The 27421-nt window shown below is 44.3% G+C and overlaps 1 protein-coding gene and 1 long non-coding RNA gene across 4 annotated transcripts; both read right to left on the bottom strand.

Annotated features, from left to right (window-relative positions):
• Positions 1-166: 166 nt before the first annotated feature.
• DCAF7 (DDB1 and CUL4 associated factor 7) lies at positions 167-26452 on the bottom strand. 2 transcript variants are annotated; one of them, XR_001854258.3, is made up of 8 exons: positions 26136-26452; positions 12656-12814; positions 11824-11935; positions 11319-11437; positions 8327-8536; positions 7236-7353; positions 4780-5017; positions 167-230 (listed from the first exon to the last, which is right to left on the bottom strand). XR_001854258.3 is itself a non-coding variant. In XM_017667793.3 (7 exons), the coding sequence occupies exons 1-7, from the start codon at positions 26271-26273 to the stop codon at positions 4845-4847; spliced, it is 1029 nt and encodes a 342-aa protein (XP_017523282.1). In that variant the 5' UTR covers positions 26274-26451; the 3' UTR covers positions 167-4844. The 2 variants fall into 2 exon arrangements, 1 of the variants encoding a protein (XP_017523282.1); XM_017667793.3 differs by having other exon boundaries at positions 167-5017; positions 26136-26451.
• Positions 21051-26120, bottom strand: LOC118968127 (uncharacterized). 2 transcript variants are annotated; one of them, XR_005055491.2, is made up of 2 exons: positions 23310-26120; positions 21051-21755 (listed from the first exon to the last, which is right to left on the bottom strand). It is a non-coding gene; the product is annotated as an uncharacterized lncRNA (long non-coding RNA). The 2 variants fall into 2 exon arrangements; XR_012130838.1 differs by having other exon boundaries at positions 21051-21751.
• Positions 26453-27421: the final 969 nt, after the last annotated feature.

Genomic DNA, 27421 nt, shown 5'->3' with positions numbered 1-27421 from the left:
CCTGGCAGAGAATAGGCGTTCTGTGTTTTGCTAAAGACGGGGAGTCAGGCTATCTGACAGTATGGTGGGCTCGGGCAGTGTGTCCCCTAGCCAGGGTCTTGAACATGACCACGAGGGTAGAATGGGAAGCAGTGAATTCATCACATGAAGAAATTCAGTCAGTCTATACATGTTCAAGTTTTATTACAAAGTATGATGGGCAGAAAATATGGTACTTCTTATACAGGAGGCTGAAACAGAATGAAAGGGTGAAAATTAGGTTTAATATACTCAGGAAGCAAGAAATAAAGTCAGATATAACACTGCACTTTCAGGTGCCTTTGAAGTAGCCTTTGATGGAGATTTACCATCGTGGTTTTGTAGCACAGTGTTAAAAGTTTATTATAAGCCCTGTGTACAATCTGTCCTGTGAAAATAATGTTTTTAAAAGAAAAATGGTTACAGTACAGTTCTGCAAGGGGTAGCTTCCTCTCCACCTGACCACAGGATGCCACAAAACCTATAATAGAGGAAAATCCAAATATAACAAGAAATTAAGTTCAGACACACTAGGCTAAAGGGGACAGAAATTGGTTGGCTAAAGCTTAACATTTCAGAGAACAAGAAATCTCCATTTTCTACATTGAGGTTTGTACAATCATGCTACAAATTCTCACTTGGTGGGGAAGGATGGAAAATCATTGACAGAGGGGTCATAAAACACATAGGAACCAAAGCAAATGATTCATACTCGACTCAAGCAATTCAAAGCTTTAGCTCAACAAGTTTCATAACACACTGTAAATCCACAATCAACCCAAGGTGAGAACATTTCTTTTAAATGTCAGGTTTCACAAGTTCATATTCACTGGGTTGTCCCACAGGTGGGTACTTGTAAGTTTTCCAGCTGTTACACAGACCGCCAACACCTTTCTTCTCGCGTTTGCACTTTGATCAGCTTATCTGTTCCTAGTCCAGGCCTCTTTGGGTTTCCATACTTAAAAGAGCATTCAGCAAGGAGCCTGAGAGGACTTGGCCTCTACTGTGTGCCAACATATCTGACGTTGGCCATTAGCAGCAATGACAACTGTGGCAGAAGAGGGTACAGGTGGGAGGGGCAGCAAGGCTCGGCAACGCCACAGCCCCTCGGCAGCTGGCCCACCCGGCACAGAGAGCTCCTGGTAGAGCCTCGCCTAGGCTCACAGCCACTGCTCAGCTCAGCTTTCCTCCCAGAGAAAACCCACTTTAAGTGCCAAGCATGACCCACTTTCCTCATCCTGGAGGACACAGAGTAAAGGAAGAGTCTGCTTTAAGGTTTCTACTTCAACAGTCGCCATAACCCCAAGCCAGGTGGTCTAAGGGGCTGCCATATTCTCCAACTTGGGCAGGTGGAGGGATGGTTCTGGGCTGGCCTTCCATGTGTGGTAAACCCAGCAGCTCCTACCTGTCCTTACAACTGGGGAATCCAAGGCCCAGGCTGCAGCAGGGAGAAAGTTCTACAGTGGAAAGGGAGTGGGAAAGGAAGAGAAAGAAAAGGGAGGGGGGAGAGCAGGCATGACTAAAACCTCTGCTGCTTCTCTGTACAAGCCTACAACCAAGAGCCCCCATCTGTGACAGTCATATGACTCATGACACCAGCAAACATCACCTATGGCCACACGGCTGCGGGAAGGGGCTCCTCTGCCGTGAGCTGTCATCCTGTCCCCACTTAACAAGCATCACAGACACCTGATGGTCCAGGAAGGCTGACACAGGCTGAGGGCATGGTCTCCCACCATGGCCACATACAATGGACAGTCTGAATGCTTCCCCACCTAAGACCTTTACTGCCTTCTAGTATTTTCTCCTTTGATCTAGAGAAACACGACCAATTTTCTCCCACATCCTAAATCTCTTCCTACAATTTCAGCCACAACTATCACCAAAACCTGGTAGGAATCCCAATTTTTTTGGTTTTCTTCCCAAATCTTAACCAGTTCTGGGAGCCAATCCTGGTTCTGATAAATTACCACCCAGTTTTCAAATACCTTTCCTCTTCAAGTCCTCATCTTGCAGCCTGCTTCCTCCCTGGAAGGGGTCCACTATTCCTGGGTGTAAATACTCAGACTCTTGAAGGAGTTGTACCCATTCACGATTCTCTGTTGCAGAACCTCAGCCTTGATTTACTCAGCACCTCAGAGCAGACAAGGACAACAGCTTTGGCTCAGGGGTCGAAGACTACGTCAAAGGGAGCCCAGAGGGGTCGCTCTGCAGCCTTCCCATTGAAGTCCTGGCAGCTGCTCTTCTCACACTGAAGGAGAGAAGATCCAGGACCTCCCACCCGTCGTTGCTAGCTGTTGATTTGAGAACCTAAGCATATTAAACAGACACTTGGTTTTAAAACTACAACAGATCTCTGCTTACTGGAGCACAGCTGGTTAAGTGGCTTTCTAAATCCTAAGACTACAGAAATCCCCTCTTCAGCCATGAAGCCACCTTGTCTGTGGCATAAACAAAGAATAGGAGAGCTAGGACTTCAAAATATCAGCATTGCAGAACTGTATGTGTGTATCTGCTTAGGGAGACTGGGGAATCTCACCGGGATTCCAGGTGGGCTGCCAGGAGGAAGAGGACCACACTGAAGGGCCTACGCAGGGGTGATAGAGCTGGGAATCCACAAGGCAAGGGGAAAAAACATCAAAAGCTATTAGTTTCTAGAATAAATAGCAACTTTATGCACATATATTCTAATTACTATTGACTAATCCTCCCTCCTCAGGTTATTTCCAAGTTCCAGTTGACAAATCTCACTATTCAGGCCAAGTTTAAGTGCAGAAAAGGAAAGCAATCTTAACTCAGAACTCAGTGGAGTAAAGCCTTGCCCCAGCAGGACAGCCCCTCCTACCAGTCCGACCTCTAGCTCAGACATCTTCTAGGGGAAGGATCTGATGTCCTCCTAGAGCAAGCAGCCCCCAACAACTCAAACTTGCTACGGTTGAGAGAAGGGCCCTGGAATCATCAAACACCATTACAAGGAGAAGCGGGTTCTGACCAAGATCCACTCACTTTACATCCCCGAATAACAAAGTGCAAATCTGGTGGTAAATGCAGCAGAGTCAACATCAAGCAGATGGCTGAAGAGCCCCAAAATCAGAGTAAGAAAATAAAAAGGTGGAAGGGAAAATACCCCAACTAAAAATAGGAAACTTTTTCTTTGGAACAAGCTCCTGTGTAGTAAAGGGAAAGAGTGAGGACTTTGGGGACACAAATAGATCTGCTTCTGAAAAGGAAGACTCAACCTAAAGAGTTTAAGGGCCCAGAAAAACAAAGCAAACTGTTCTGTTTCTCAAGAGCAGGTAAGAGTCTGAGTAGACAAAACCATCAGCCTTCAGGTCTGCTATCTCCTACTCTTAGATGTGCAATTCAGAGGGGCTCAGAAACCTCAGAACTTGGTAGAGCACAACAAACCAAACACCCCACCTCCCCCCACTATGAGCACGTCCCAAACTGACTGCCCAAGGACTCATCTACCATTGGAATCACACACAAGGCCCCTGCATGGACTCATTCACTGTAACGGAAACAGACCCCTGCAGCCTCCAAGTCCAGTACTGCTCAAATCCTACCCTGGGGGCACGGCTGTTCACAGGTGTAGGCAGAGCTATTACCTGGCTGACCCTGGGGTCTCTGAATCTTCTGTAGCTATCTATTTACTTGACAGCCTATTAGTCCACCCCTTACAAGAGCTGACAGTCTTCCACATCATAGAGATCTTGTTCAGGGTGAGACACACAGATTGAGTGCCTCTCAAGCAGGACCTTGGAGCACTCAATCCAAAGGGTGGTCAATATACCACCAGTCACAGTAAACTAAACAGAGATACTGAAATTCAGCTTATAGATCATTCTTGGTTATCATCCAAGACATGAAAGAGAATGGCCTGAGGCTTATTTGGAGGTTAAAGCAGACTCTGAAACTATGTACTGGAAATTCGCTCTAAGCTCAGCTTTCCTGAAACAATTCCCCTCGAGTCAAGCACCCCACTCAGACTATCTCAGCTCTAACACATTCCCAATAGGTTCCGGTGGGGTTGGAGGGAGGTACTTTGGGGAGTAACAGGAGGGAGGCATTACTCGTCTGTTTTGGAGCCCAGAATGCCCTTGAGAAGAGCCAGGCTGTGAAAAAGTGAGAGGTGGCTGACTTCAGAGCACCAGGGCAGTTTAGGGCTCCTGGTCAGGTGCATTCCACTCAGACAGTGATTCAAGAAGGCAAACTGCTAACAGGGTTGATGACTCAGTGCCAGACGTGGGCACTGAGGGAAGAGAGGAAGGTCCTATAGGGAGGACTATGAAACAGGAAGAAACCAGGAAGAGTAAATTTCCTTTCATAAAAAATTTAGCCTGATAAAAAATATACAAAGTTGAAATTTGTTAAAGACATTGATAATAGGAGGAAAGACAACTTCAAATTGGTATGTGTTCCCACTTAAATGCTAACATGGACACGGACACAGATTGCTGCCTTGGGCAGCAGACAGACAGAGACATCTGGGGCAGATGAATACCTAAAGAGCCAGTGCCTGTGATGCTCATTAATACAACAGCTGACAAACAAATGTACAGAAATTTAATTGAAGAATCAAAGAGTAAAGGAGAGAAAAATCTTAAAACTCAACCCTGGGCTGAGGAGGTGCCACACAGCACTGCATCTGGCACAGACAGCGATGGGGTGACTGGCCAGGAACTCCTAGAGCAGCTTCTGGTAACAGTGGGTGCAAAGCAATGAAAGACATACTGGCCACTGGAACATTTTTCTTCTTACTTTGGGGGCGGGCCAGAGGTGGGCAACACACAGACCCCTGCCTCGTGGGCATGGCGCCACCAGCACTACACTCTGAGTATCTCCAGACAGTTGTTGTAGCAGATGGCAATCCAGTCGGGCTGAGTCGATGCCCACTGTACATTGTTGATCTCTCCTTCAGCTGTGTAGGCCAGGATGGGGTCCTCAATGGCCCGGGGCATCTGCTGGATATCCCAGATGAGAGCCTGATGGTCATCCGCTAGGGACAGAAAAAGCCAGCAAGCTAGGTCACAACTCAGGCAATGAGGATAATGACCCCTTCCATTAGGGTGCTGGGGGAGGTGGTGTCACAGTTTACAAACCATTTGTTCACCAAAACTCCAATGAGCCCCCACTTTATAGACGATGAAACGGAGATTCAGGACAGTTAAGGCCACTTGCCCCCAAACCAGAGCTATACAGCTGGTGAGTGGCAGGGCTGAGATTCAGAGTAAGGCCTGTGTCCCTGGCTCTACCTACTGCTACAGAGCTAGGCAGCAGACCAGGATTTAGATGGCAAGCATCAGGAAAGGATGAGGGGGTGGGATAAAAATAATCCCAAACTAAGTCACTGCAGCCACTTAAAGTACTTAAGTGATTACAGTTCCCTCTCTGATGATTCAATTTAATGGGATTCCCATTTTATGGATATTTATACTTCAGTGAGGCATTACACAGACAATGAAATAAAAGCACTGTGTGGATATAGTCTATTAAGAACAATTCTCTGATGAAAATGACCCTGGGAAACACAAGAAGGTAATTGTCTTAAAAATGTATATATAAGCATATGAAAAATGACTGGAAGGAAATATATCAAAATGAGAACAGCAGTACTGTTAGGATGGCAAGGTTTTAAGTTTATTTTTCTCTTGGTCTTAAGTGATCTGTAATGTGGTCATATTACTTTCATAAATCAAAATATAAGTTCGCAAATTACAAGAGGGAAAAATAAAAGCAATGACCTTCAATACCTCACTGTCCCTGGATACCAACCACCCATCCTGATGTGAAAGCCTCTCTGATACACAGGAGAATTGGAAAGGCTAAACCTTCCTGGGCCACGCTCATGTGGGCAGCACGCGCCTCCTGCCAAGGCCCTGCAGGCTGCACAAGCTGTGAGACGCCCTTCCCAGGGACACCTGTGTCAGATCTGGGGGGACGTTTTAAACACTCAGCACCTTGTGATGTATTGAGTTCCTTTTCCTCAACACTCAACCAAGCCACTCTTCAGCAGCAGTTCCTTTGACTGAGGGACTGGAGTCAGGCGTAATACACACAATGGCAGCAAGCCAGGCAAAGGCACCTGACAGGAGCAGAAGACGGGCTTCTGCAGGGGGCACCAGCACTGCTCTCCAGGAACAGTGGACAACACAACTTTCTTTTTTCCTTTTCCCACCCTTCCCTGTCCACACCCCTGGGAAAAAGGAAGGCAATAATGAAGAAGTCAGACCACAGAGGAAGGCAGCAGGCCCCTAACTGCTCCTCAGTGAGACATACAGGCATGAGCAGAGGACCCAAAACAGGAGACGTGTCATGCCTTTCAAATTAACGCTAAAATGGCAGACACCAAACCATGAGCAAGGAATGGCTCCACAATGAACAAGGAAATGAGGATGCCACTGATCAGTGAGGAGAGGAGGAAGTGTGTTAGAAGGAAACGCAAGGCACTGGAAAAGACAGGAGCAGAGCCTATGGGGCGAGACTGGACTCCTGGGTAAAACAAAGGACGAGACATTCACACTGGGGGGGGGGGCTGCTGTGTCCACATGAGAAGGCATGGATGGAGACGCTGCTCTTAGGGGTCACCTGTGGAGCGAGGGGACTGAGGGCGAAATGACTTTCACCTTCTTATTTTGTATACCTCTGTATTAATTTTTATTAACAGACTTATTTCCAGAATAAAAGCACACTGACTGACGGCCAGAGTATTACTAAGGGGTACCCATTCTGGTCTGGCAAATTGTGAAATGAGAACTGCAAGTCACACACCACTGACCAGGCCAGGCCACGCAGGGGCCCTTCACACGTCCAGAGCCCTGGGCATGTTCATCACACCTCCCAAGGGAGGTGTCAGTTGTGACGGTCCCTAAGATTCTGGTCATCCAAGAGAGACTGCCCCTCTTCTCCATGGATGCGCCCACCTAGACTTCAGGAGGGGTAGTGTGAGAGACACAGGCCTGTAACTGACACCTGAAGTGAACAGCATATGAAGGTGCCCCAATACCACTGAGGGCACAGGACCATCTGGATACCTGGACTGCTTCAATTTCACAAATGTACAGAGGAGCAACTGGGTTACTCTGTGTAAAGCTCTCACACTATCCTTGAAAAATAACAAGAATTACAATTTAAAGGAGAGAAAAAGAAGATCTCCTTCCCTTTGCCTTCTCATTACTCCCCCTTCCCATTCCTCCCTCCCCCACCCCAGCAATTACCTGCAGTACAGATGTGGCAGGATGAATGTGGGGCCCAAGCAATGCCATTGACACACGCTCGGTGGTTGTTTAACCTGGCAACAGGTGTGCAGGGAACTCGGACGTCCAGAATCACTACCTGCAGAAATAACAAGTAAAAGGCTCAAGAACTTCAGGGTGTGGCAGGAAAAAACAAAAAGATGCCACCCAAGAAAAAAATCTGCAAAGCATAACTTGTTCATTTGTGGATTTAAAGACTGTTAGAGACAGAGGGTCTCAGTCCCCAAAGTATTACATACTTTGGATATTGGAGGAAAAAAGAAAACAAAGAAGGCATAGACAGTTTGTATCTTAAGCAACACAAGGCCTTAGACTAATAAGGAAGAGGAGAAATAGGAGTAGGTAACATGAATTTGGACAAGCCAGGAAGTCCCAGCAGGGGCCTATGCTAAGAATTCTGTACACACTCCGCTGCATGAATGGGAGCCCCCTCCCCGCAACCCCCAAAGCAGAATTTGAAATGGAAGGAGCCTTAGGTACTGGCTTAACCGCAAGTTAATTACTGCATCATCTACACTCACCATTTACTGCTTTTATCAAGCAACAGGCTACAGAGAGCCGCCACTTCCACGTCTGTTTGCTAAAGCTGGGAGAAGCTGTCCAGACTAAAGTAGGGGAAATCTGTTCCTTTTTTTTTTTAATCTGTTCTTTACTCTGCACCATAAGCACTTATGACTTGGTTTACTTTTTAGATACCACTTTTTTTGGCTCCAACCCCGACTCTCTCCATGTATTAAAAAGTTTTTAACACACAGTCCTTGTTCTAAACCAGGTTTTCTCAGTACCACTCACATTTCAGGTTAGACAATTCTCTGTCGTGGGGGCAGACCTGTGCACTATAGCATGTTTAGCAGTATCCTTGGCCTCCATCCACTAGATACGAGTAGCACAGCTCCCTACCCCCAAGTCAGGGCAACCGAAAATGTCTCTAGACATTTAAAAAGATCTTCTGAGGAAAAAATTGCCAGCAGTTGAGAACCAGTCTTCTGGATACAGTAAGCAGTGCCAGAGGTAGGGGCAAGGCCTATGAGCGCCTGAAGTGGGGTACTTACTTCCATTCCATCCATGGCCATGGTGGCCAAGTAGTTAGGGTCCTGCTTGTTCCAGCAGAGGCGAAGCAGCGGGTGATGCTGTGGGTCTTCGTAAATGATGGTGCTGTGTTCTAGATGGCGGAGGTCAAACATCCGCACGGAGCCATCAGCGCCCACAGAGGCAAACATGTCTCTGCCACCCCCAGCCCGACTAAACGCGATATCATAGACCTGTTGGTGAGTAAGAAGCTCAGTTAGTCCATATCCGTAGCCTCCTCCTCCAGTAGCAGGGAAACCTGCTGTCCCTGGTTCCCCTAAATCCCACTCCTGGTGCAAGAGGAGGTAAATAAAGCCACTGTCTGTGAGTACTGCCACCTGGGAGCTCTAACATCAGTGACGTCCCCAAGATCACTCTGCTATAGAAATTGGCTGGCTTCTTCCCAAGTTCCTGCCTTTATCCCGTAACCCCTGTGGTAAAACAAAGAGCGCACACCCTGCTGTCCAGCACAGCACAAGTAACTCTGAGCCAGTGGCTGTCCTCTGCCACACTGTTAGACTGAGACATTTATTTCCCGGGCCTCAGTGGCTTTCACATGCGCACAACCAACAGCAGACCCGTGACCACATCAAGGCCAAGATCATCGATTTGACAGGTGGAAGCAGCCCTCCTGCAGACACTTAATAGCAGCCAAGCAAGTTCTGCAAAACCTGGACCTGACACTTGTTTGCAAAAAGAGGAACAGCAGTTTTGAATCGTGGAGGCTCAGGCATTCCTATATTCAGAGGTTTAGCATTACTCTCCTGTCCTAGGACATGCTCTTGTTTCTTCTCCTAGTTGGTTTATATTCACAAGTGAATCCATGTAGATTTTGAATCACTATTTTCTGCATTAATTACCTGTTGCAGACATTACACACCACTAAAATAGGAGTGGAGAGCAACAGAGATCTTCAGAGAAAGAAAGGGACAAGAGAGACAGACAAAGCCACAGGCAGGTGGCAGGTGGTGGTGGTGGTGGTGGGGTGGCAGTACAGAGAGAGAGAAAGAGAAAGTAAAAAACAACTGCCAAAAATACCCATCTTCTGGGGTCAAGGATAACAGCAGCCAACTTCTGGGGAGAAGTGAATGGAATCTCTTACTAAATACCAGCCTTCTTGAGGTTCTGCCTACTAAGGGACACTACCAAATGAGCATTTGTTTCTATTCAACCTGATAAATTCCTTTTTCTTGGGCTGACTGAAGGAATCGTGCTTTTCCTTCTATGGCATGAATCAGGAGTGGTTCAAAAGGGAACTGGGCCTGTCATCACAAGGAGGCCCGGCAGGTCAGGGCTCTGCCCAGCTGTGTAGGGCAGGGCACTTTTATCAATATGTGCACCCCCCCAGAAGCAGGGCCACCAGGGCAGCATTACTAAGCAATACGATGCCCGTCAGCGTTGTGGCTGAGGTGTAAAGCTCTCGCAGCTTTGACCGACTGCTCCTTCATCTGTGCTGCACAGTGTATTTCACCATAACCCCAGGCAGGTGACAACTCTCAGATATGTGCTACCCTTCTCTACACCAATCCAGCAGGCAGCAAAAAGAGCCTCCAAACGCCTTTACTTTGCAGTGAAAGAGAGGTGGACTGGGAAAGAGCGAGGGTGCTAGCAGGTATCACTGTTTCTCTCAGGGTGACCAGCCTTATGTCCACTTCTTCAAGGCCAGGGTGCTGGCCCAGGGTCTGTCTGCTGTTGAGATCCTTTCCCAGCCCTTCCCTCTGGTAGGGGGAACCTAAGATATTTCTCCTCCCCTCTATTCCCTGAAGTGTCTCTGGCAGTGGCTTTGTCCCCTCCACGGTTCCAGCTTTTGCCAGGTAGACCCACTCTGCGCTCCAGGAACCCTGCCTCTTCCTTTTGCCCCTCCAGCCTGCGGGCAGTAGCAGCTCCTGGCTGCTGCTATTCTCTGCGTTATCTCACTGGTGCTGGTGTGGCTCCTTGCTTTACCACTGCCTGTGTAAACCATCTCCTAGATCAAATCCCCTCAGTTTAAATATTTACAGTAGTTCTAGTTTTCTGGGCTGAACCCTAACAGAACAGCAGGCTAACTTGTCTTGTAACTAAAATGTAGCAATCTGTTCCACCTGATGCCAAGAGGATTTCCAGAAGTTCCTTACTGGGCCTCTCTGTAGGACAAACTCTTCCTTGGCCACTTGGTTAGCAGCAGCCAATCCCAGCAGTCCTGTAACAGATCCCACCCTCAGGGGCACAGAAAGCCAAAAAGAGCCCTTAGAAAGAATGATAATCTGCCCTCCTGTGGATGACCTCAAGCTTCCAACCTAAGGTCAAGGCATCTTTTTTATCTGTCCAGGTATTAATGCTTCTGACTGTGTGGAGTAAGGTGGAAAAGAAAAGGGAACACTACCCACAGGAAATCAGAGGGCTAGGAGCATGCAGTGACTCTGGGAGGAAAGATTTATGGCCATTTTCCAAAATCACTCAGAAAAATGCTTTAAAACACAATCACAAATAACTCTCCTCGGGTTTTCCCATAAACATAGGAGAAACATCACCATCAAAATAAACCATATTTAATTCCAAATAGTTTTCAAGTATTAAGTATTAAACATACTAGAATGTCATACACATTAGAGAAAAAATGATGAATGAGGTTTGTCTGCCAGGAAACTTTTCCTCTTCCTGCCTCCCTCCCACCATCCTTCCCCACAAAAAAGTAAATATATTTCAAGATAAGTGTCATTTTTTAATCACATCAGGGTCAAGTTTGTCTAGAGGCAAATTCATGATTACAAAACAGCAATCTCTGGCATAAAAACTATAGACTAGAATAAGTCGTATTATCCAATAAATGCCTTACTTTACCAGTGTGGTTTTCTGCTGTTTCAACACAATTTAGACAAGATGCTGGCATTAATTATGATTCTCCACACAATCTGCAAGTAGTGAGAGAACAGCCTGATCTCACACAGAAGGCACAGACAGCAGCTGAGGAAGGCAGAGAAGGAACGGTGTCATTACCTCTTTGTCGTGGGCGATCAGTTGGGTCTTCACATGGCCAGACACAAGATTCACTCGCCCCAACACCTGCCCTGTCTCCAGCCCCCAGATGGTACAAGTTGTATCAATGCTGGAGGTACCTGGAAACAACCAGTGCAAGTCAGGGCTACAGGAATGAGATGCCCACGCGAGCTCCTCTCCTCGTGCTTCACTCCTCCATTCAGCCCAGCAGACAACATGCCACAACACTTCCCAGCAGAGGCAGAGCCAGAGTCACGCATCCAGTCCTTACCCTAGGACCTTTGACTCTGACTGGAGAGACAAAATACACACTCATGGGAAGCTCAACTCCATTTAAGGAATTAACAACACATGCTGTGTTTAGCCTTTTCCCCACCTGGCCCCCTTCTAGGGTGATGTGATGCATGTACCTCAGGCCCCAGGTCAAAAACTGGCCCAGTGTTATATCTGAGAAAATGTATCTTTGCTCCTTCAGAGTGTAGTACACACTCCCTTACTCCCTTACCCAAAAGATAAGGATCCACCTCATTCCAGTCAAAAGAAGTCAGTGGAGCACAGAAATCCGAATTCTTGTTATTGTTTAACAAACATTCCAGCCTGGTCTCTGTTTCACCAACCTGAAGGAACAATGTTTTAAAAAGATCAGCCAGTCTTATCCTCACAAAAAATCTTTAAAGCCCTGTTTAGACAGTATCTTAGTAAATGAGAGACATGGGGGCAGAACATTTTTCTCAAAAATAATAAAACCCAGAGGAACTTCCTGAATGCAGCTTCTTCCAAAGCTCTCTCCTCTGCCCAGCTTAATTTTCAAATTCTCATCCCCAGATTTTTCTAGAGGAGAGGTCTTCCCCCCTCACTCAATCCGGAATCACTGTGCCTTGCCTGGCTGGCACTGACTTCCAGGCTGTAGGAGATGCCACAGGTGATGAGCTCAGCTGAGCAGGGAGGGGAGGCTTCAAAATCCACGCATACATCACTAGAATCACTGGCCAGTACTTTAATTTACTCAGAAATATCTTGGCTGTAAACAGAGTACAAGGCCTGAAGTAGTCTCCCCACCCACACAGGTTATCGTCATTACATTAGGTTAACTGAGCCTTGGGTTTCCAGAGCTCACTGCAGCCAGCAGCAGGACTTCAAAGAACCATGGCTAGATTCACTGGGAAATCTGCTGAGCCAAACAACATGATTCCAGATCTGCTACCACTGGTTTCTCCCGGGCTGCACTGACACCTGCTGCCTCTAACCCGCCTGTTCTCTGATGATGCCACGCTGCTAGCAACAGCTGATGAGGAGAAAGCCGGTTGGTCTGGCTACCAATCAAAGCACCTGCTTACCCTCCACACACGAAGATAGTCACCACTTGTTGCCAGGAGGTCTGGATAGACGCCTTTTGTGTCAGGGATCCACATGAGCTTTGTGGTGGGATAAGGATGGTCAAAGGTGTTTCGGCAAATAAACTCCGAACTTTCTTCATCTAAACCAACAAGCTGAACCTGTGACACAACCAAATCGAGCCATGTAAACATTTGATTTTCTGCAACAGTATCAAATACATCAGAACCCTGGCTGGGGAAAGAAGTCCTGCCGCTGTCCTACAATTTACAGCAGAGCGAAGAACTGTTACAGAGGGAGAGCACCATCCCTGTGCTCCGACGAGGAAACCCGGAATCAGGGTGGCTGAGTTACATCCAACACTGCAAAATGAGAAGAGGCAGAGCCAAATCTGAAAGTTTTTGGACTCTCAACTCCTGCGCTCCTGACCCAGTACCACAGAACCGCCATTACTTGCCCAGGCAGTTCCACCTTCCCCCACAACCCCTGAAGCACCTGACAATGTGTGCCAGTGGTTTCAGTTGCCCCAGTGACTTGAAGTGCTGTGGGTATTCAGTGCCCAGGGGCCAGGATACCAAACACCCTGCAGTCCCATGCAACAAAGAAACTAACATCTCACCTAAAAAGGCAGTCATGCACAAACTGCCCCCTGGCTAGGCACCCACCAGCTGGAACAGGCTTACACAGAGGAGTATGTCAGATGAACATTCAAGAATCCAAACCACCATGACAGGCAAAAAGAGTGGGTGCCATGGATGAGGAAGTTCCCTGGTTCTGGCCACTTATTCTTAGTCAATTTTATGTATAATGATATGTATCCACCATTACATACAGAATAGTTTCACTTCATTTTTTACTAGGTTGTTTTTCTTATTGAGTTTTTAGAGTTCTTAGTATATTCTGGATTCAGGTCCCTGGTTATGTATTTTGCAAGTATCTTCTCATAGTCTATATGGCTGTTTCGTTATTTTCCTTCAGTGTTTTTTGAAGAACAGAAATTTAAAATTTTGATGACATCAGTTTATCATTTTTCTTTTATAGCTCATGTGTTTTGTGTCCTAAGAAATCCTTGCCCATTGACTAAGTATTTTTGATGCTATTATAAATGCAATTGTTTTTAAAATTCTATTTCCAATTGTTTGCCACTTCTGAGAAATACAATTGATTCTTGCGTCTATTAATCTTGGATCCTATAACTTCGCTAAATTTTTAGTAGCTTTTTTATAGTTTCCTAAGGGTTCTTCCATGTGTACTTATAGATCTTGACATCCATGTTTGACTTGAAAAAAATCTGTATGGTGACCAAAGCTAAACAGGCATTTTTTTTTTTGGTATCATTAATCTACAATTACATGAAGAACATTATGGTTACTAGATGCCCCCCATCACCAAGTCCCCACAACATACCCCATTACATTCACTGTCCATCAGCGTAGTAAGATGCTGTAGAATCACTACTTGTCTTCTCTGTGCTGTACAGCCCTCCCCGTGGCCTCCTCCTCCACATTATACATGCTAATCATAATGCTCCCTTTCTTCCCCCATCTTATCCCTCCCTTCCCACCCATCCTCCCCAGTCCCTTTCCCTTTGGTAACAGTTAGTCCATTCTTGGGTTCTGTGAGTCTGCTGTTGTTTTACTCCTTCAGTTTTTTCTTTGTTCTTATACTCCACAGATGAGCGAAATCATTTGATACTTGTCTTTCTCTGCCTGGCTTATTTCACTGAGCATTATACCCTCTAGCTCCATCCATGTTGTTGCAAATGGTAGGATTTGTTTTCCTCTTATGGCTGAACAATATTCCACTGTGTATATGTACCACATCTTCTATATCCACTCATCTACTGGTGGACACTTAGGTTGCTTCCATTTCTTGGCTATTGTAAACAGTGCAGTGATAAACATAGGGATGCATATGTCTTTTTCAAACTGGGCTGCTGCATTCTTAGGGTAAATTCCTAGGAGTGGAATTCCTGGGTCAAATGGTATTTCTATTTTGAGTTTCTTGAGGAACCTCCATACTGCTTTCCACAATTGATGATAAACAGTCATTTTTATGGAACACATACAGGATTTCAAAACCCAACATTTGTTTGGGAAGATGATGTATGAAGTTGTAGGAGTAGGAAAAATACACTGCCCCCAAACACAGTAACACTGTCCTAAGACAGCCAATGTGATATCACAATTCATGATTAACTGCTTATTTGTAATGCAGATGTAACAACTTAGAGGAAAGAGCAACAGTTTCAAGTGGGCAAGTGAGAAAAAGTGGAGTTGGGATCTCAGCACTCTTCAAAGGAAGAGGCTGAAGGCAGGAAGCTCAGCCCTGAGACCCAGGTGGGAACTGCTGGGAAAGGTTCAGAGCCTTTGGCAGCTGGGAGTGAGAACAGCAGGAGATAAGCCGAGATGGCCACAAGAGGTATTCGACCAAACGAACAGTTTTTAGGGAATTAAACAGTTGACAGTCTGACCTTGCAGAAAGTAAAATGTAAAGAAGATTCTGGATGGAACAGGGAAAACTGGCATCAGCTTTCGTGGGGTAAGGAGGAGAAAACAGATGAGAGGCTAAATTGTTGGGCCCACTGGACAGAATAAAGTAAGCCTCTCACATACATTCTGGGCCAGGTACTTCATCCAAGTATTTATTCAACAAATATTCACTGAGTGGCTACTAGGTGCCAGGCACAGTTCTAAGCACTGGGGATACAGCAGCCAGCACAAAAGACAAAATCTGTCTCTGTGATTAAAAAAAACACTATACTGACTTCTAAAAGTTGCTTTTCAAATCAGGAATTCCCCCTCAAATCTCAAAATATCAGATCATGTGAGCATTCACCACCTGGGATCCCCTTAACCAGACATTCAAGGCTTTCTAACACCCAGCCCTGGCTTCCCTTACCTTCCACTTTTGTTTACCTAATTACTGCTTCCCTTCCCTTTCCTTACACTGCCCTCAGGTAAGCCTCTCACCTCCTTTCCATCAACCCACCAAATCCTCCTGCCCATGTTAATACAGCACAGTGGCATCAGGCTTCCAGGGCTCCTTATACTTGCCGCTTGTTAGCTGTGGACCTCGGACATGTTTCCCAAACCGTAAGGTGAAGATATCCACGGCACCTGCCTCAGAGTTGTATGTAACACTGTAAACTGCTCGGTATGTTAGATCTCACCTCCCTCCTAAACCACCTGCAGCAGTCCCGGTGCCGTGATCTTCCAGTACTCATCCAGTCCACCCATCTGATGACTAACCCCGTACTGCCTCATGAATGCACACACATTACTGTCTTGTGCTATTTCACTTAGTAAAAGCCCTAAAAACAGGGCCTGTGTCTTACGCTCAGCTTGTACTGCTGACAGCAACAGTTTCCACACTTGGCTCAGACTTACTGGAGTGCTTCACACATTCCTGGGTGCCCCAACTCCAGCCTAAGAGTCTGATTCAACAAGTGTCAAGGGAGGCCTGGAGTCTCCCTCCTTACGAGCCTCACTGGTGACTGCTTCAGCAAGGTCTGACATCTTCTGCACAACAGAGAACCCAGGCAAAATACCAGGAAATGGCTGGGATTTAATCTTTCCTGATCTTCCCAAAGACTTCATGTGTCTGGACAGACTTGTGCTTTATCCCTTGCCTAACTGACGTTAGCTCTTCTGCTCCAAGTTGCCAACCAAGCAGTGAGAGGAATAACTGGCTCGTGCCATTACTCCATTTTTTGTTCAGATACTCAGACATTTAAAATTAGTGATGAAAGTGAATGGAAGTTTTCTGTGAATATTCATATAATACTGAGTGAGGTGGTAAAACTTTGCATTAACTCTACTCCCAATTCTACACACTGACGCTCAAACCACAGTTTAACATATATCTTTCCAAGTCCATGCACTTATATACATGTGTATATGGCTGCATTCTGCAACTTGCTTTTAACAACATATCTTGGAAGATCTCATGTCAGTACAAAGAGCTCTCTACCTCATTGTTCCACAGCATACCGTGGCAAGCAAACCATAATTCGCTTAATCATTCATAGTTACTACCACAGGAATTATGAGGTAATAAATGTGTGTTTAAAGCTTTTAAAAAAATGTTAATAGATTTTTTCCAAAGTCTTCAAAGAGGCTGCTTCCATTTACACTTTCATTAACAGTATATGAAACAGTGCCAATTTCCTCATACCTTTGAAAATACTGAAAATAATCTTAGGTTTTTTGATAATCTGACAAATGAGATATGGTATTTCACCACCATTTTACTACTGAAGCTAAGCATGTATTTGTTCCCTATTTTTACTTCTAAATAACAACTGTTAATATCTGAATGCTTATGGTAGACAAAGTATTAAGCACTGTGCCTAAAGCTTCACACGCATTATTACTTCATTAACCTTCCATGTCTCCATGAGGTAGGTACTGTTCTTTTTCCCACTTTCATGAAATACTGAGATGTTTTCATGCCCAAGAGCATGAAGCTGCCTTTTAAATATAGTAGTCCCATCCCACAACCCAAGCTCTTCACCTTATGCTGAAAAACAGCAACTCAAAACACCAGTTTATTCTGAGTTGTGCGTCTCTTCCTTACTGATCCGTAGGCGCTCCTCCTCTTCCGGACGGCTACTGTGCCTTTGCTACCTAGTTCCTTTGGCAAGTCGCCCATAAAACTCTGAGGGTGCTGCCTTTCAGGAGGTAGAACTTTGATTACATTTTCAATTCATCAAAAAATACTTAAGAATTTAATTATTCAGGTTTTCTTCTTCTTGAGAAGAGTTTGGTACTTTTCTTCGCCTTAAAACTGTTTCATGTAGGTTTTTGACTGTAGTCTTACAAATCGGTAGCACTCTCATTCTTTACACCCTTTACCCGCCCCCCGACTCCAGTGTCCACCCGTGCCCACAGGAAAGAGGAGGCTCTGCCCTCTTGCCCTCATGAGGGTGAGGACTGTTGCTCTTCTGCCCCTACCCTTGACTCCTCTGACCGCTACACCGGCTGGCTGAGGCCTCCCTGGCCCTCGGGCACGCCTCACTAGTGCGCCTGCACATCCTGCTCCTGCCAGGAGGCAAATCAGCCTGCTCGTAACGGGTCTGGCCATCCTTTGCTCCAGCTTCTCTGTACTTTCAACTGAGTCGGGGAGTCAGGTTGGGGCTGCCTATGAATTAGAAATGGAAAAGCAATAAGTCTTATTCAAGCTTTAAGGCCAATCTGCCTTTTCCAACTAAATTTACCAGGGAGAAGCACCACAGTGGAAATGCTCATTCAGCTATTAATAGAATGGAGCTAGATTTCTCCTTGGCTATTATTATTTGTATATGATTTCCTTGGTAAGAGCTCCCAATGGGAACGGTGGTGAGTGAAATAATTTAGACACCAAAATTCTACCCTGAACGCCTGACTGCTTAACCTGTCATTTTTTTTTTTTTGCTCAGACTTACAAGTTTTATCTTAGTCATCTTTCGACTGGGTTTTTCTTTAAATAAGCTTTTAGATTAACAGAATTATATGTAAGACCATTGTATAAAACCAAAGTGTAAGTATACGAAAAAACTTAACTCCCCCATCCCATCCCAAATGTCACACTATTAATTTGGTGCACACTGCTTCTACAGTTTTCTCTAAGCTCAAACATATATAAACAAATATAAGGTTTTCCCTCAATTCTGAGAAAAACGGGATATTTTATCCAATGCTATAAATCTTTTTACGAATTTAATAAAATGGGCATTCCTCAAGCCAATATGTAGATCCAAGTCATTAATTAGTGCATATTTCATAGAATAGAGGCACTGTATGGCTCAACAGCTCCCCTAATCATGTACATTATGTTTCCCTTTTCACCACTACTTCCTATATGCTTTGTACATATGTGCTTATATCCTTGTATCTTTATTTCTGGAGGTGAACGTCCCAAGAATGAAATGCTGTATTAGAAGGATGTGCATTTAAAATTTTAATACATGATTTACTTTACAAATAGGCTACAGTAACTCATACTTCTACCAGCAGTATGTAAAGGTATTAATTTCCCCAAACCCTCAACAGTAGAAACATTAACCTAATTTTTATATACTTTGAAAGGGAAAAATACCACAAGGTTCAGTTTTCATTTTCTTAAACTACCTGGGAAATTTCACACTAAGTAAGTAGCTCCTACTGTCTGCAATTTCTTGAAAATATTTCCCCTGGCCTATCATTTGTGTTTTGACTTTGTCCATTGTGCTATCTTTCCACGCATAAATGTTTTGTTATGTACTGTCATCTGTCAATCTTTTCCTTAGTTGGCTCTGGGCGACAGGCTTAAAGACTGCATTCTCCTCTGCTCACTCCCACTGTTGCAGTACAAATTTCCCAGTCAATTTTCTTCTATTGTTTGTGGGACTTTCCTTTATATTTAATATTTGATCTGGAATTGATTTTCATATACAGTGTGAATTAGAGGGTTCTAAACTTTTCTGCCAGATGGGTAGCCAATTATGCCATACAAGTTATTAATTTATTTCTCCATGAATTAAGGTTCTATCTTATCACATACTACATACTTCTATTAGATACTTTGATCAGCTTTGCAATATTCTATGTAGTTCTGCCAATCTCTGGCTTTAAAAATATACTATTTCCAGTATGTTCATTCTAATCTGGTTAAGTCAAGTGTTCTCCCTGTTTTTCAACACATTCTTTTTTTTTTCCCATAATTTATTTTTTGACATTGGTATATATTTAAGACTGTGGAGAAAGTATTCCAGTTCTGGCTTTGCTTTTACCTTCTGTGTCATTTTGGGCAAGTCAGTTAGCATTTCTGGGCTTCAGTTTCCTCATCTTTCTGTACGTTATGAAACACGGTATTTTTTTCCAGTCAGTTGATTTCCCTTAACTTAAAAAAATGTTTTTTCTTAATACATAGTATTTTTGTAAACTAAGTTACCTTTTAAAAAGTGTATTATTTTTACAATATAAATCTTCCATATTAGGCATATTCTCAGATATTTACAATGGCACAATCTACAACAGTTGCAGATTTGTAGACATCACTGCATTACCTCTGACATCAAACATGGCTGGCCTAGCTTTCCTTCTCTTCAGAAGGACTTGATCATTTTGCCTGCATGTCCAAAAGATTCTTTCTTTACCCTTAAAATGTAGAACCTTTCTAGGAAAGTTTTCAGTACCAATTATTCTGTGTCCATTTTTCTTGAGATAGTTTGAACTCATTACTTCAAACCTTTATTTCTATAAAGTTTTAACTACTTGACTTTTTGTGTTTCATCTCTTTAGGCTTCTTCAGGGACATCAATTACACCTAAGGTAGAGCTCCTTTATTTTCTGCATCTATTATATTCTTTCTAATGGTTATTTCCACTTCACTGTCTCAATCTGTCTCCTATCCTTCACTGTGTTTACAGTAGTTTGCATTCATTTTTATTCTCTTTCCAGTGTGGCTTTTAATTCTGTGATACCTTTGTTTTGTCTTCTCTTCCATTATTTTCCTGGGCTCTACCTGCCAATGTTTCATTTTCTCCTGTCACTGTGACTTATCTTACCTGATCTCTTGTATCTCTGATAGGAGTTCTTTATTTTCTTAACTTCTTTGTATTTACAATGGAAGGACTATTAATTTTCAACTGAGGTAAAAACACTTTTCTAGTATGGGCACTTCACCTGCCATTTGTTTCCATTTTTTTCCTCCTTTCTTAGAGTATTTTTCCATAGTTACTATGTTGGCTCCTTTTGAATGAGGCAAGTTCTTCCTAGATGATCTGAAGGAAGGTCCTATGAGAGAGGGGCTAGGACCGTGTTCCAAGTTAGCAGAAACTAAAAACTAAAACGTGGAGCTTTTGCATCTCCCCAGCCAACAGAGATGAGGTGCTGTCAAGCTGCTCTCAATTCAATCTCTTTCAACCTGCCTCATTTTAGCCCTTCCAGAGAGGACAGCACAGGCTGTGGGTCTCCTTGTACAGCTTAGCTCTCCTCTGATCCAAGGATTTTGCTGGGCAAAATCCTATTCTGGAGAACTTTGCTCTTCTAAGTTTGAAATCTGCAGCTACTACTTAAAGCTGTTTTCAGTTAAAATCTGAAAAACAGTTTAAAATCTGCTTTCTTGGTCTCTTCACATACCCATTTGACCTTCACTATACTGCTGTCCTTCCTCACACATTGTGGAAACATAAGGCAATATTATGACTTGAATCATCTTATTGTCAACATTAAGGTTACCCCTGTGCCTTTTTCTCCAGTCTTCCCTGTCCTCCTACCAAACCTCTCTCTCTCATCAACTGCCCTTTCTGCAACTATTGCTTCACAACTTTATCCCAACATGTGAAACTAATGCCCCTAAAAACAAAAAGCTAGGAAGATAATTTTTACTTTAAACTGTGGATACTACTGTCAGATGTCTCCTAAGAAGCAGATATGCAACATAAAATGTTTATTTACTCCTTGGAGGCGTGACTTCACTTACAATTACTTTTCTGGATAACAACATAAATTACTTCTCATGATACTCATACCTTATGTTTTTAAAAGACGTAAAAGGTGCCATGTCTACCTTGTTATTATACTCTTTGAGAGGAAACTGTATTTCACTTTATTACACACAGTGCTATAGGTACCAGAATGTGAAGGTGAATGCATGTGTGTGTGTGTGTGTGTGTGTGTATAATGTAGTTTTTTAAAAAGCGCAAGTTACACCCTCCCCAACCCCTGCCACCAATATACCACTCCAGTTAGGGGAACATTTTCCTACAAATGTTAATGTTCCAAAATCAGCTAAAGCAAAATTCTGAGAGAATAAATGAGCTTTTTCTGGTCTTTTCCATCTGTCCTCCCTCAAACCTGTTCCTGATTACTATTGCTCAATAGCTACAGAGAGGTGCTGCCTGTCAAACTTTGAGATAATTCTGGCACAGCACCTCTTCAGCTCTTGGCTCAGAGCATTACCCAATCAGCTCTGGCATCTCGGCTCAGGCAGGCCAGACTACCTATAGAACACAGATTCATTCTCTGTTCAAATCACAACATCTCCAGTAAGTCTGTGTGAAACAGGTTACAGCAAAAGAAAACAAAGCAGCAGCATTTTTATCCAGTGGTCCCATGGAGGAATTAGTCCTCTCACTGTCTAGAAAAAAAAAAAAAAGAGGAAGTTAAAGCCAGTAGAGTTTTATATTTTAAATTCCCCTACTGACAAGTCTTGCCAGGGACTGATGGAGAACTGCAAAATTCTAAATATCTATCAAAAATACTTATGTTCATTAAAACACTTTCTCTTTTTTGCTGCCAATCTCAAATCTGCTAATAAAGTCTGTAGAAGGTTACCAAGTATTATCACTGTGAATAAAACACATGTGTATGTATTCAATACATATTTGTTGAACTAATGAGCATATGAATGAGAATCCTAACGGGCTGCTACAAATACTGATAAATGAAAAATTATATGCCGGAGTCAAAATCATGTGCCAAACAGACAAAGTAACTGCATTAAAAATCTCAGAGGAATGAACACAGGCTGCAAGGCAAGCATTCATCTCATGTGTATTTCAAGTACAAGGTAGTCTTACCCAGATTCATCACCAATATTACTCAAAATGCATTAGGTATACGGACAGTTTCTCTCTTCAGAACCTCAAAAATGTTTTCTGTATGTCAAATCTTAAAGAGCAAATGGACAGCTAGGTAAATATTAAGGCAAAATTGATCCCAATCACTCTGCCAATTCCATTCAAAACCAACCCTGAAGCATGCAACTAAGTGGTATAGATGCCCAGGAACTGCTACCCATCTTTCCCCATAAAAAGAGAAACATCACCTGTCTAAAAACCACAGATACTATCAAAACTCAGCAAAAATACCAGAATTCTTATATGAGAGCTACTGTGTCGAAGCCAGGTAGGACAAGAGAAAATGAGCTTAAACTAGCACATTATAGTATTTGGAGTCTGAGTACAAGAAGCTTCTTGACCACAAAATGGGTTTGGTTAAATTAAAGGAATCTCCCCACCTGACCCCCACCCTGGGTCTTTGAATTGAAAGCAGAGGAATGAACATAAGGACCTTTTGAGGTAACTTTCGGACATAAAGTCCTGATTCCAATCTGGAAAATGTAGAAGTCAAATTTACCTAACATCCATATAATTCTTCTTGATTATATTTCAATTATAGGCATAGTAATAATGATGATTAAATAATAATAGCTAAACATTTCTAAATCGCTTATTATGTGCCAGGCAGAGTTCCTGAGCCCAATATATATGTTAACTCATTTATCTTACTTATAACCCTCATTTTACAGGTGAGGAATCTGAGGCACAGAAGTTAACTTGCCCAAGACCACACAAAACTGGGAAGTGGCCAGACTGAGATCTCGGCTACTGCTATCTGGTAAGGGAGTCTTTTCCATGGGATGGAGGGCAGAACCAATGTCAGGTGCATGCCCATGCAAAAAGACAGGACTCCTGCCTGTGGGCAGCAGAAGCCAAGGCAGCTTCAGGGCAATGTTCTTAGAGTGCCCCCAGGACCACCAGGGCTGAATCACTTGGGTGTCTGTTAACTTCAGGGGTGGAGCCTAGGAATGTACCAGTCCCACAGGGGATTCTTACACACACACAAAAATGTAAAGAACCATTGCTCCAACACCCAGTAGAGACCACAAAAAGAGAACATAAAACATTACCAAGAACCAATAATGGGGCTTTTCATTCCAAGTGTAGTTGACAGGATCTGGTTCTTCGCTCTGCAACAATGCCCAAATTTATTCAAATGGTGGAACATCTGGAAGTCAAGTTCTTGAACCACTAACAGAGTTAATTCTATTGAACTACAAATAATTTTACTATAGGAAAACATGGTTATGTTAATACAAAATTTTTAAAGTTATAACATTTTCCTTACAGTGTCTCCACAGTAAAAACAGATGACTATTTCTGGGCTTTTTCATCAGTTAATCATCAGTTAATATGCTGTGTCCACTTATTTTGTCCTCTGCTGGCTATCACTATTGATGGCAAGCAGGAATCAAAGATCTGGAAAGTCTAACCAATAGTTTTTATATTCCTCTGTATTATGACATATCATACCTCCATGAAAAGGCGTCTCCAAAACTGAGGCTGAGAATCACTGCACTGAGGTGGGATTTATGGCCACGTGCCCCTAGGCACAGCTCCTCTACAGCACCGTTTCTTAACTTGAGGTCCAGAATTGCATTCATAATTTCACTAACCTCTAGCTGAAATTTCAGCATTTTCTTCCATTACAAATCAAGGCAGCTATTCACAGTGGCATCAATATCTGTGACTTTGTCACCAACAGAAATCACTGATTCTTTTCATATCACCTTTACAGTAATTACATTATTTTGAAATGCTGTTGACCTTCATCATTACTTCAAAATAGTAATAATTACACCGGAAGGTCTAATTTAATGAGTCAGTTCAAAAGTACATGTTAACACCACTTTAAAAAATGTTTTCGATAAATGTAGTTCACTGTAATTGGTTTTCTTCATAATCCTATGTATTTCATGCATTTGAAAACATAAAGATGAAAAGAGGTCTATGGGCTTCAGACTGCCAAAGCTGTCCATGTGTATGCACATACACGCACAGATTAAGAACTCTGACTTGGATAGGTGGGGGCACAAAAATAGTTTTAAGACATTGTATTGCCCACATCATGCAAGTGAGTTAAGACAGAGGTAACTGCCTGCGCTGTTACTACCAGGAGTATCAGTCTGCATTTCACTGTAAGACCACACTGCCTGTGCGCGTGGCACAAAGAAGGAGTTCCACACATTGCTAAATGAAAGGACAGACTTTGGGGTAGAGCTCCTGCAACTGAGGTGTGACACCATTTACATCACTGATTCCACCAGCAGCCTAACTGTAGCTCAGTTTCTTCTCTCTTGGAAAAAGTACTACCACTTACCCAAGCTGACTCTGAAAGAACTTACAAGAAAAAAAATCATCAATTCATATGAAAAAACTCAAGCCCTTAGGAAGATATAGTTTACTTAGAAAAAAAAAGTATTTTTAAACAACAGTTCTAGCGGCCCCAATTTTATGAACAGTTTCTACATCAAGACCTTGAATTACACTCCCAGCTCTGCTGTCCACTATGGCTATGTGGAAGCGAGAGGCATCTGAGAAAAGAAAATTAAGCTATAATCTTGCTCAGGACTTTCTGCTTTCTGTGAGCAATGGGTGGACTTCAAGATCAGTGCATACTCCCTGGGATTTGTTTATAAATTGTGTATTTGTGATGTCTGGGCAATATAGAGTCCATTGCTTTCATCTATTTATCAAAGGGGGTTCCAAAAAAGTTAAGACCTAACTCTAGAAAAACAATTGTGATCCTGAAAAATTGCACACAGACTTACAATGTTCAATTTTTTTTTTCATGGTACTTTTATGTGTGAAAAAAGAACTTTCCTACAACAAACCGTGGGTCAGAAATGGTAAGACTGGCAGGGGCAATGCCCCACAGCTACTCAGCGGATCAGACAGAACCCAACACTTGACCACCTTGGCTTTTTTCCCTGCACTACGCCTGTCACTATCCACACAGTTTTATTTTTCTTAATTCATTGTGTCAAGCAGAGGTACAGGCATAAACGCCACTCGCGGCAGCTTTCAGTTGCTCAGATCACTATCGATCACAATGTTTACTCTAATACAATACATAGAAGAGATTAAGGGGTAAAGGAAAAAAAATTCTTCCCACTGACTTATTCAACAACTTTCAAAAATAAATTTATGCTGCACTGCCAGCTTAAAAGCTTGCTCCTAGGACCCGTACTTCTATGAATTCTTAAATTATGGATGTCCAGAAAGACTTACAGCTCAAGTTTACACATCTATATTACCATGAAAGATGCCAAGAAAAGACAGGTCAAGTGTCACCCTTTCCTATTCTGAAAACAATGGTGGCATTCCAAAAAGGGGTAGCTTTGAAGAGAACGCATATGAGAAGGCAATGGCCTGGCAAAAGGGCTGGGACGGGCTGAGGGAGCAGGGGGAGGAGGAAAAAAGTCTGCGCAGTAAACTGCCCTAACAGAAACCTAGTTTCGCCAGAAGTGAACGACCATCGACCGAGGCTCCATCATTCTCCTTCACAGCCATCATTTTCTCTTCCCTCCGCCGCTCCGCAACTGAAGCAATGCGGCAGAAGAGGGGATAGGAGTGATATATGGCGTAGCTCTGGGGTATAAACTAGGTCCGAGACCTGTTTCCGTCAAGAAATAGCTGACTCGGGCAAGTCGCAACATGGTGCCTCAGTTTCCCCATCGATAAAATGGGGTTAACTTCGCTCCTGACCGCACAGGAAAGCTGCGAGGGTTAAATGAGACAACGAGTGCCAAACCCTGTGCACACGGCCAGACACAGAGGAACGGCCGAGGCGCTAAGGCAGGTCCGCAGAAGGATGCGGGGGTCTGCGCTCCGGCCCCGGAAGGGAGCCCCGGGCTGCTCCCCGCCCGCTGGTTCCGATCCCCGGCCCGGCCCACCTTGTTGTTGTACTCCTCCACGAAGCTGCCCAGCGCCAGGCGAAAGCGCTTGTCCGGCCGCACGCTCCAGTTCATGGCGTAGACGGTCCAGGGTGCTTCATACTTGTAGATCTCCTTCCGTTTGCCGTGCAGGGACATGGTGGCGGCGGCGGGGCCGCAGTACCGGCCAGGACGACCGCGGGCTGCCGCGGGCGGGGTGCGAGGCGGGCGCGGAGCCGGGCCTGGGACCGAGGGGTCAGAAAGGAGGCGGGGCGGGGGCGGGGGCGGGGGCGGGGAGGGACAGTCTAGCCCGGAAGAGGGGCCCCCGCGACGGACACCGACAGGAGGGCCCGACCCCCAGTTCCAAACCTGCTTGGGCTCGGGCAGCAACCCCCTTCCGTTTGGGACTTCGCCCCTCCCTCTTGGAACGGAAGACACAAGAGCCCCTTATCGGAGCCGGCCGTTGGCTGCCAGACACGTCCTTTCAAAGGGCTCCTTCTTCTCACTGGCTACTGCTCCTTTTAGATCCTGAAACCTCCTGGCTATTGGCGTAAGTGTTTGTCATTCCAATTACTTTCCCCACCCAATTCCTGGAGGGAGGTGCTCTCAGCCCCAAAGGTCATTGGCTAACAGAAATGTCAGTCAAAAAGATAGAGGCGCAGTGCGGGTGAATGGGGGCGTGGGTGACATAGAAGCTAGGCGTGCGGAGTAGCAGGCCTTCAGGTTCTAGGTCACGTACTTGCGAGTGAACCCTCTAGTGTGCCCTACTCTGACTTCCCCTGTGCTCTGCTATTCCTAGCGGCTTCTCTACACTGTCGACTAAAAATTAAAATTCCGTCTTAAACCAGCTTGCTGCTTTTTGCTGCTCTGAGCTCGGCGGCCTTGCAGCCTGGCCCTCACCAAACGGGAACCACCTTAATTGTCCCCTCGTGCTAAAACCCCCTTTAAATCAGGTTGTTGTTCGCCCAGTGCCGCTAGGGCAGGCCGCAGACAAGCCTTTCAGACCGACTAGCTAATGTACTGGGCTAGGCCAGCTTTAAGTCCGGCCTTTCTCTGCTTTCCTGACCATTCTAGAAAAGCTCAGAATTCTAGGGTTGGTCTTCAGTAGGCAGCGACCTGATGAACTTGGCTCAGAAGTTCTTGTCGGTTCCCATTCCATCCTTTCCCCGACAGGAGTTCCAAGACAAATGCTAATTAAACCGTAAGTCTATCTGTGTCATGAGTTTGAAATGCAGAAGAGTCTGAATCTATAATTTAAGTGTTTTCCAATTCCTTGCTTTCAACAAAATTCAAGGATTGTAGTGATA

This window comes from Manis javanica, chromosome 4 (genome assembly GCF_040802235.1).
Source record: "Manis javanica isolate MJ-LG chromosome 4, MJ_LKY, whole genome shotgun sequence".
Taxonomy (NCBI): Eukaryota; Metazoa; Chordata; class Mammalia; order Pholidota; family Manidae; genus Manis; species Manis javanica.
Note: the sequence above shows the minus strand (reverse complement) of the source record. Positions and strands in the feature narration are given on the sequence as shown.

What these genes read in the sequence shown, in the direction of transcription:
- DCAF7 (XM_017667793.3), bottom strand. Translation starts at nt 26,273, where the DNA reads ATGTCCCTGCACGGCAAACGGAAGGAGATCTACAAGTATGAAGCACCC. An exon ending in TGGAGGAGTACAACAACAAG is followed by an intron (nt 12,815 to 26,135) that starts GTGGGCCGGGCC and finishes GTTGTGTCACAG; the next exon opens with GTTCAGCTTGTTGGTTTAGA. An exon ending in TGGCCATGGATGGAATGGAA is followed by an intron (nt 7,354 to 8,326) that starts GTAAGTACCCCA and finishes TTATTTCTGCAG; the next exon opens with GTAGTGATTCTGGACGTCCG.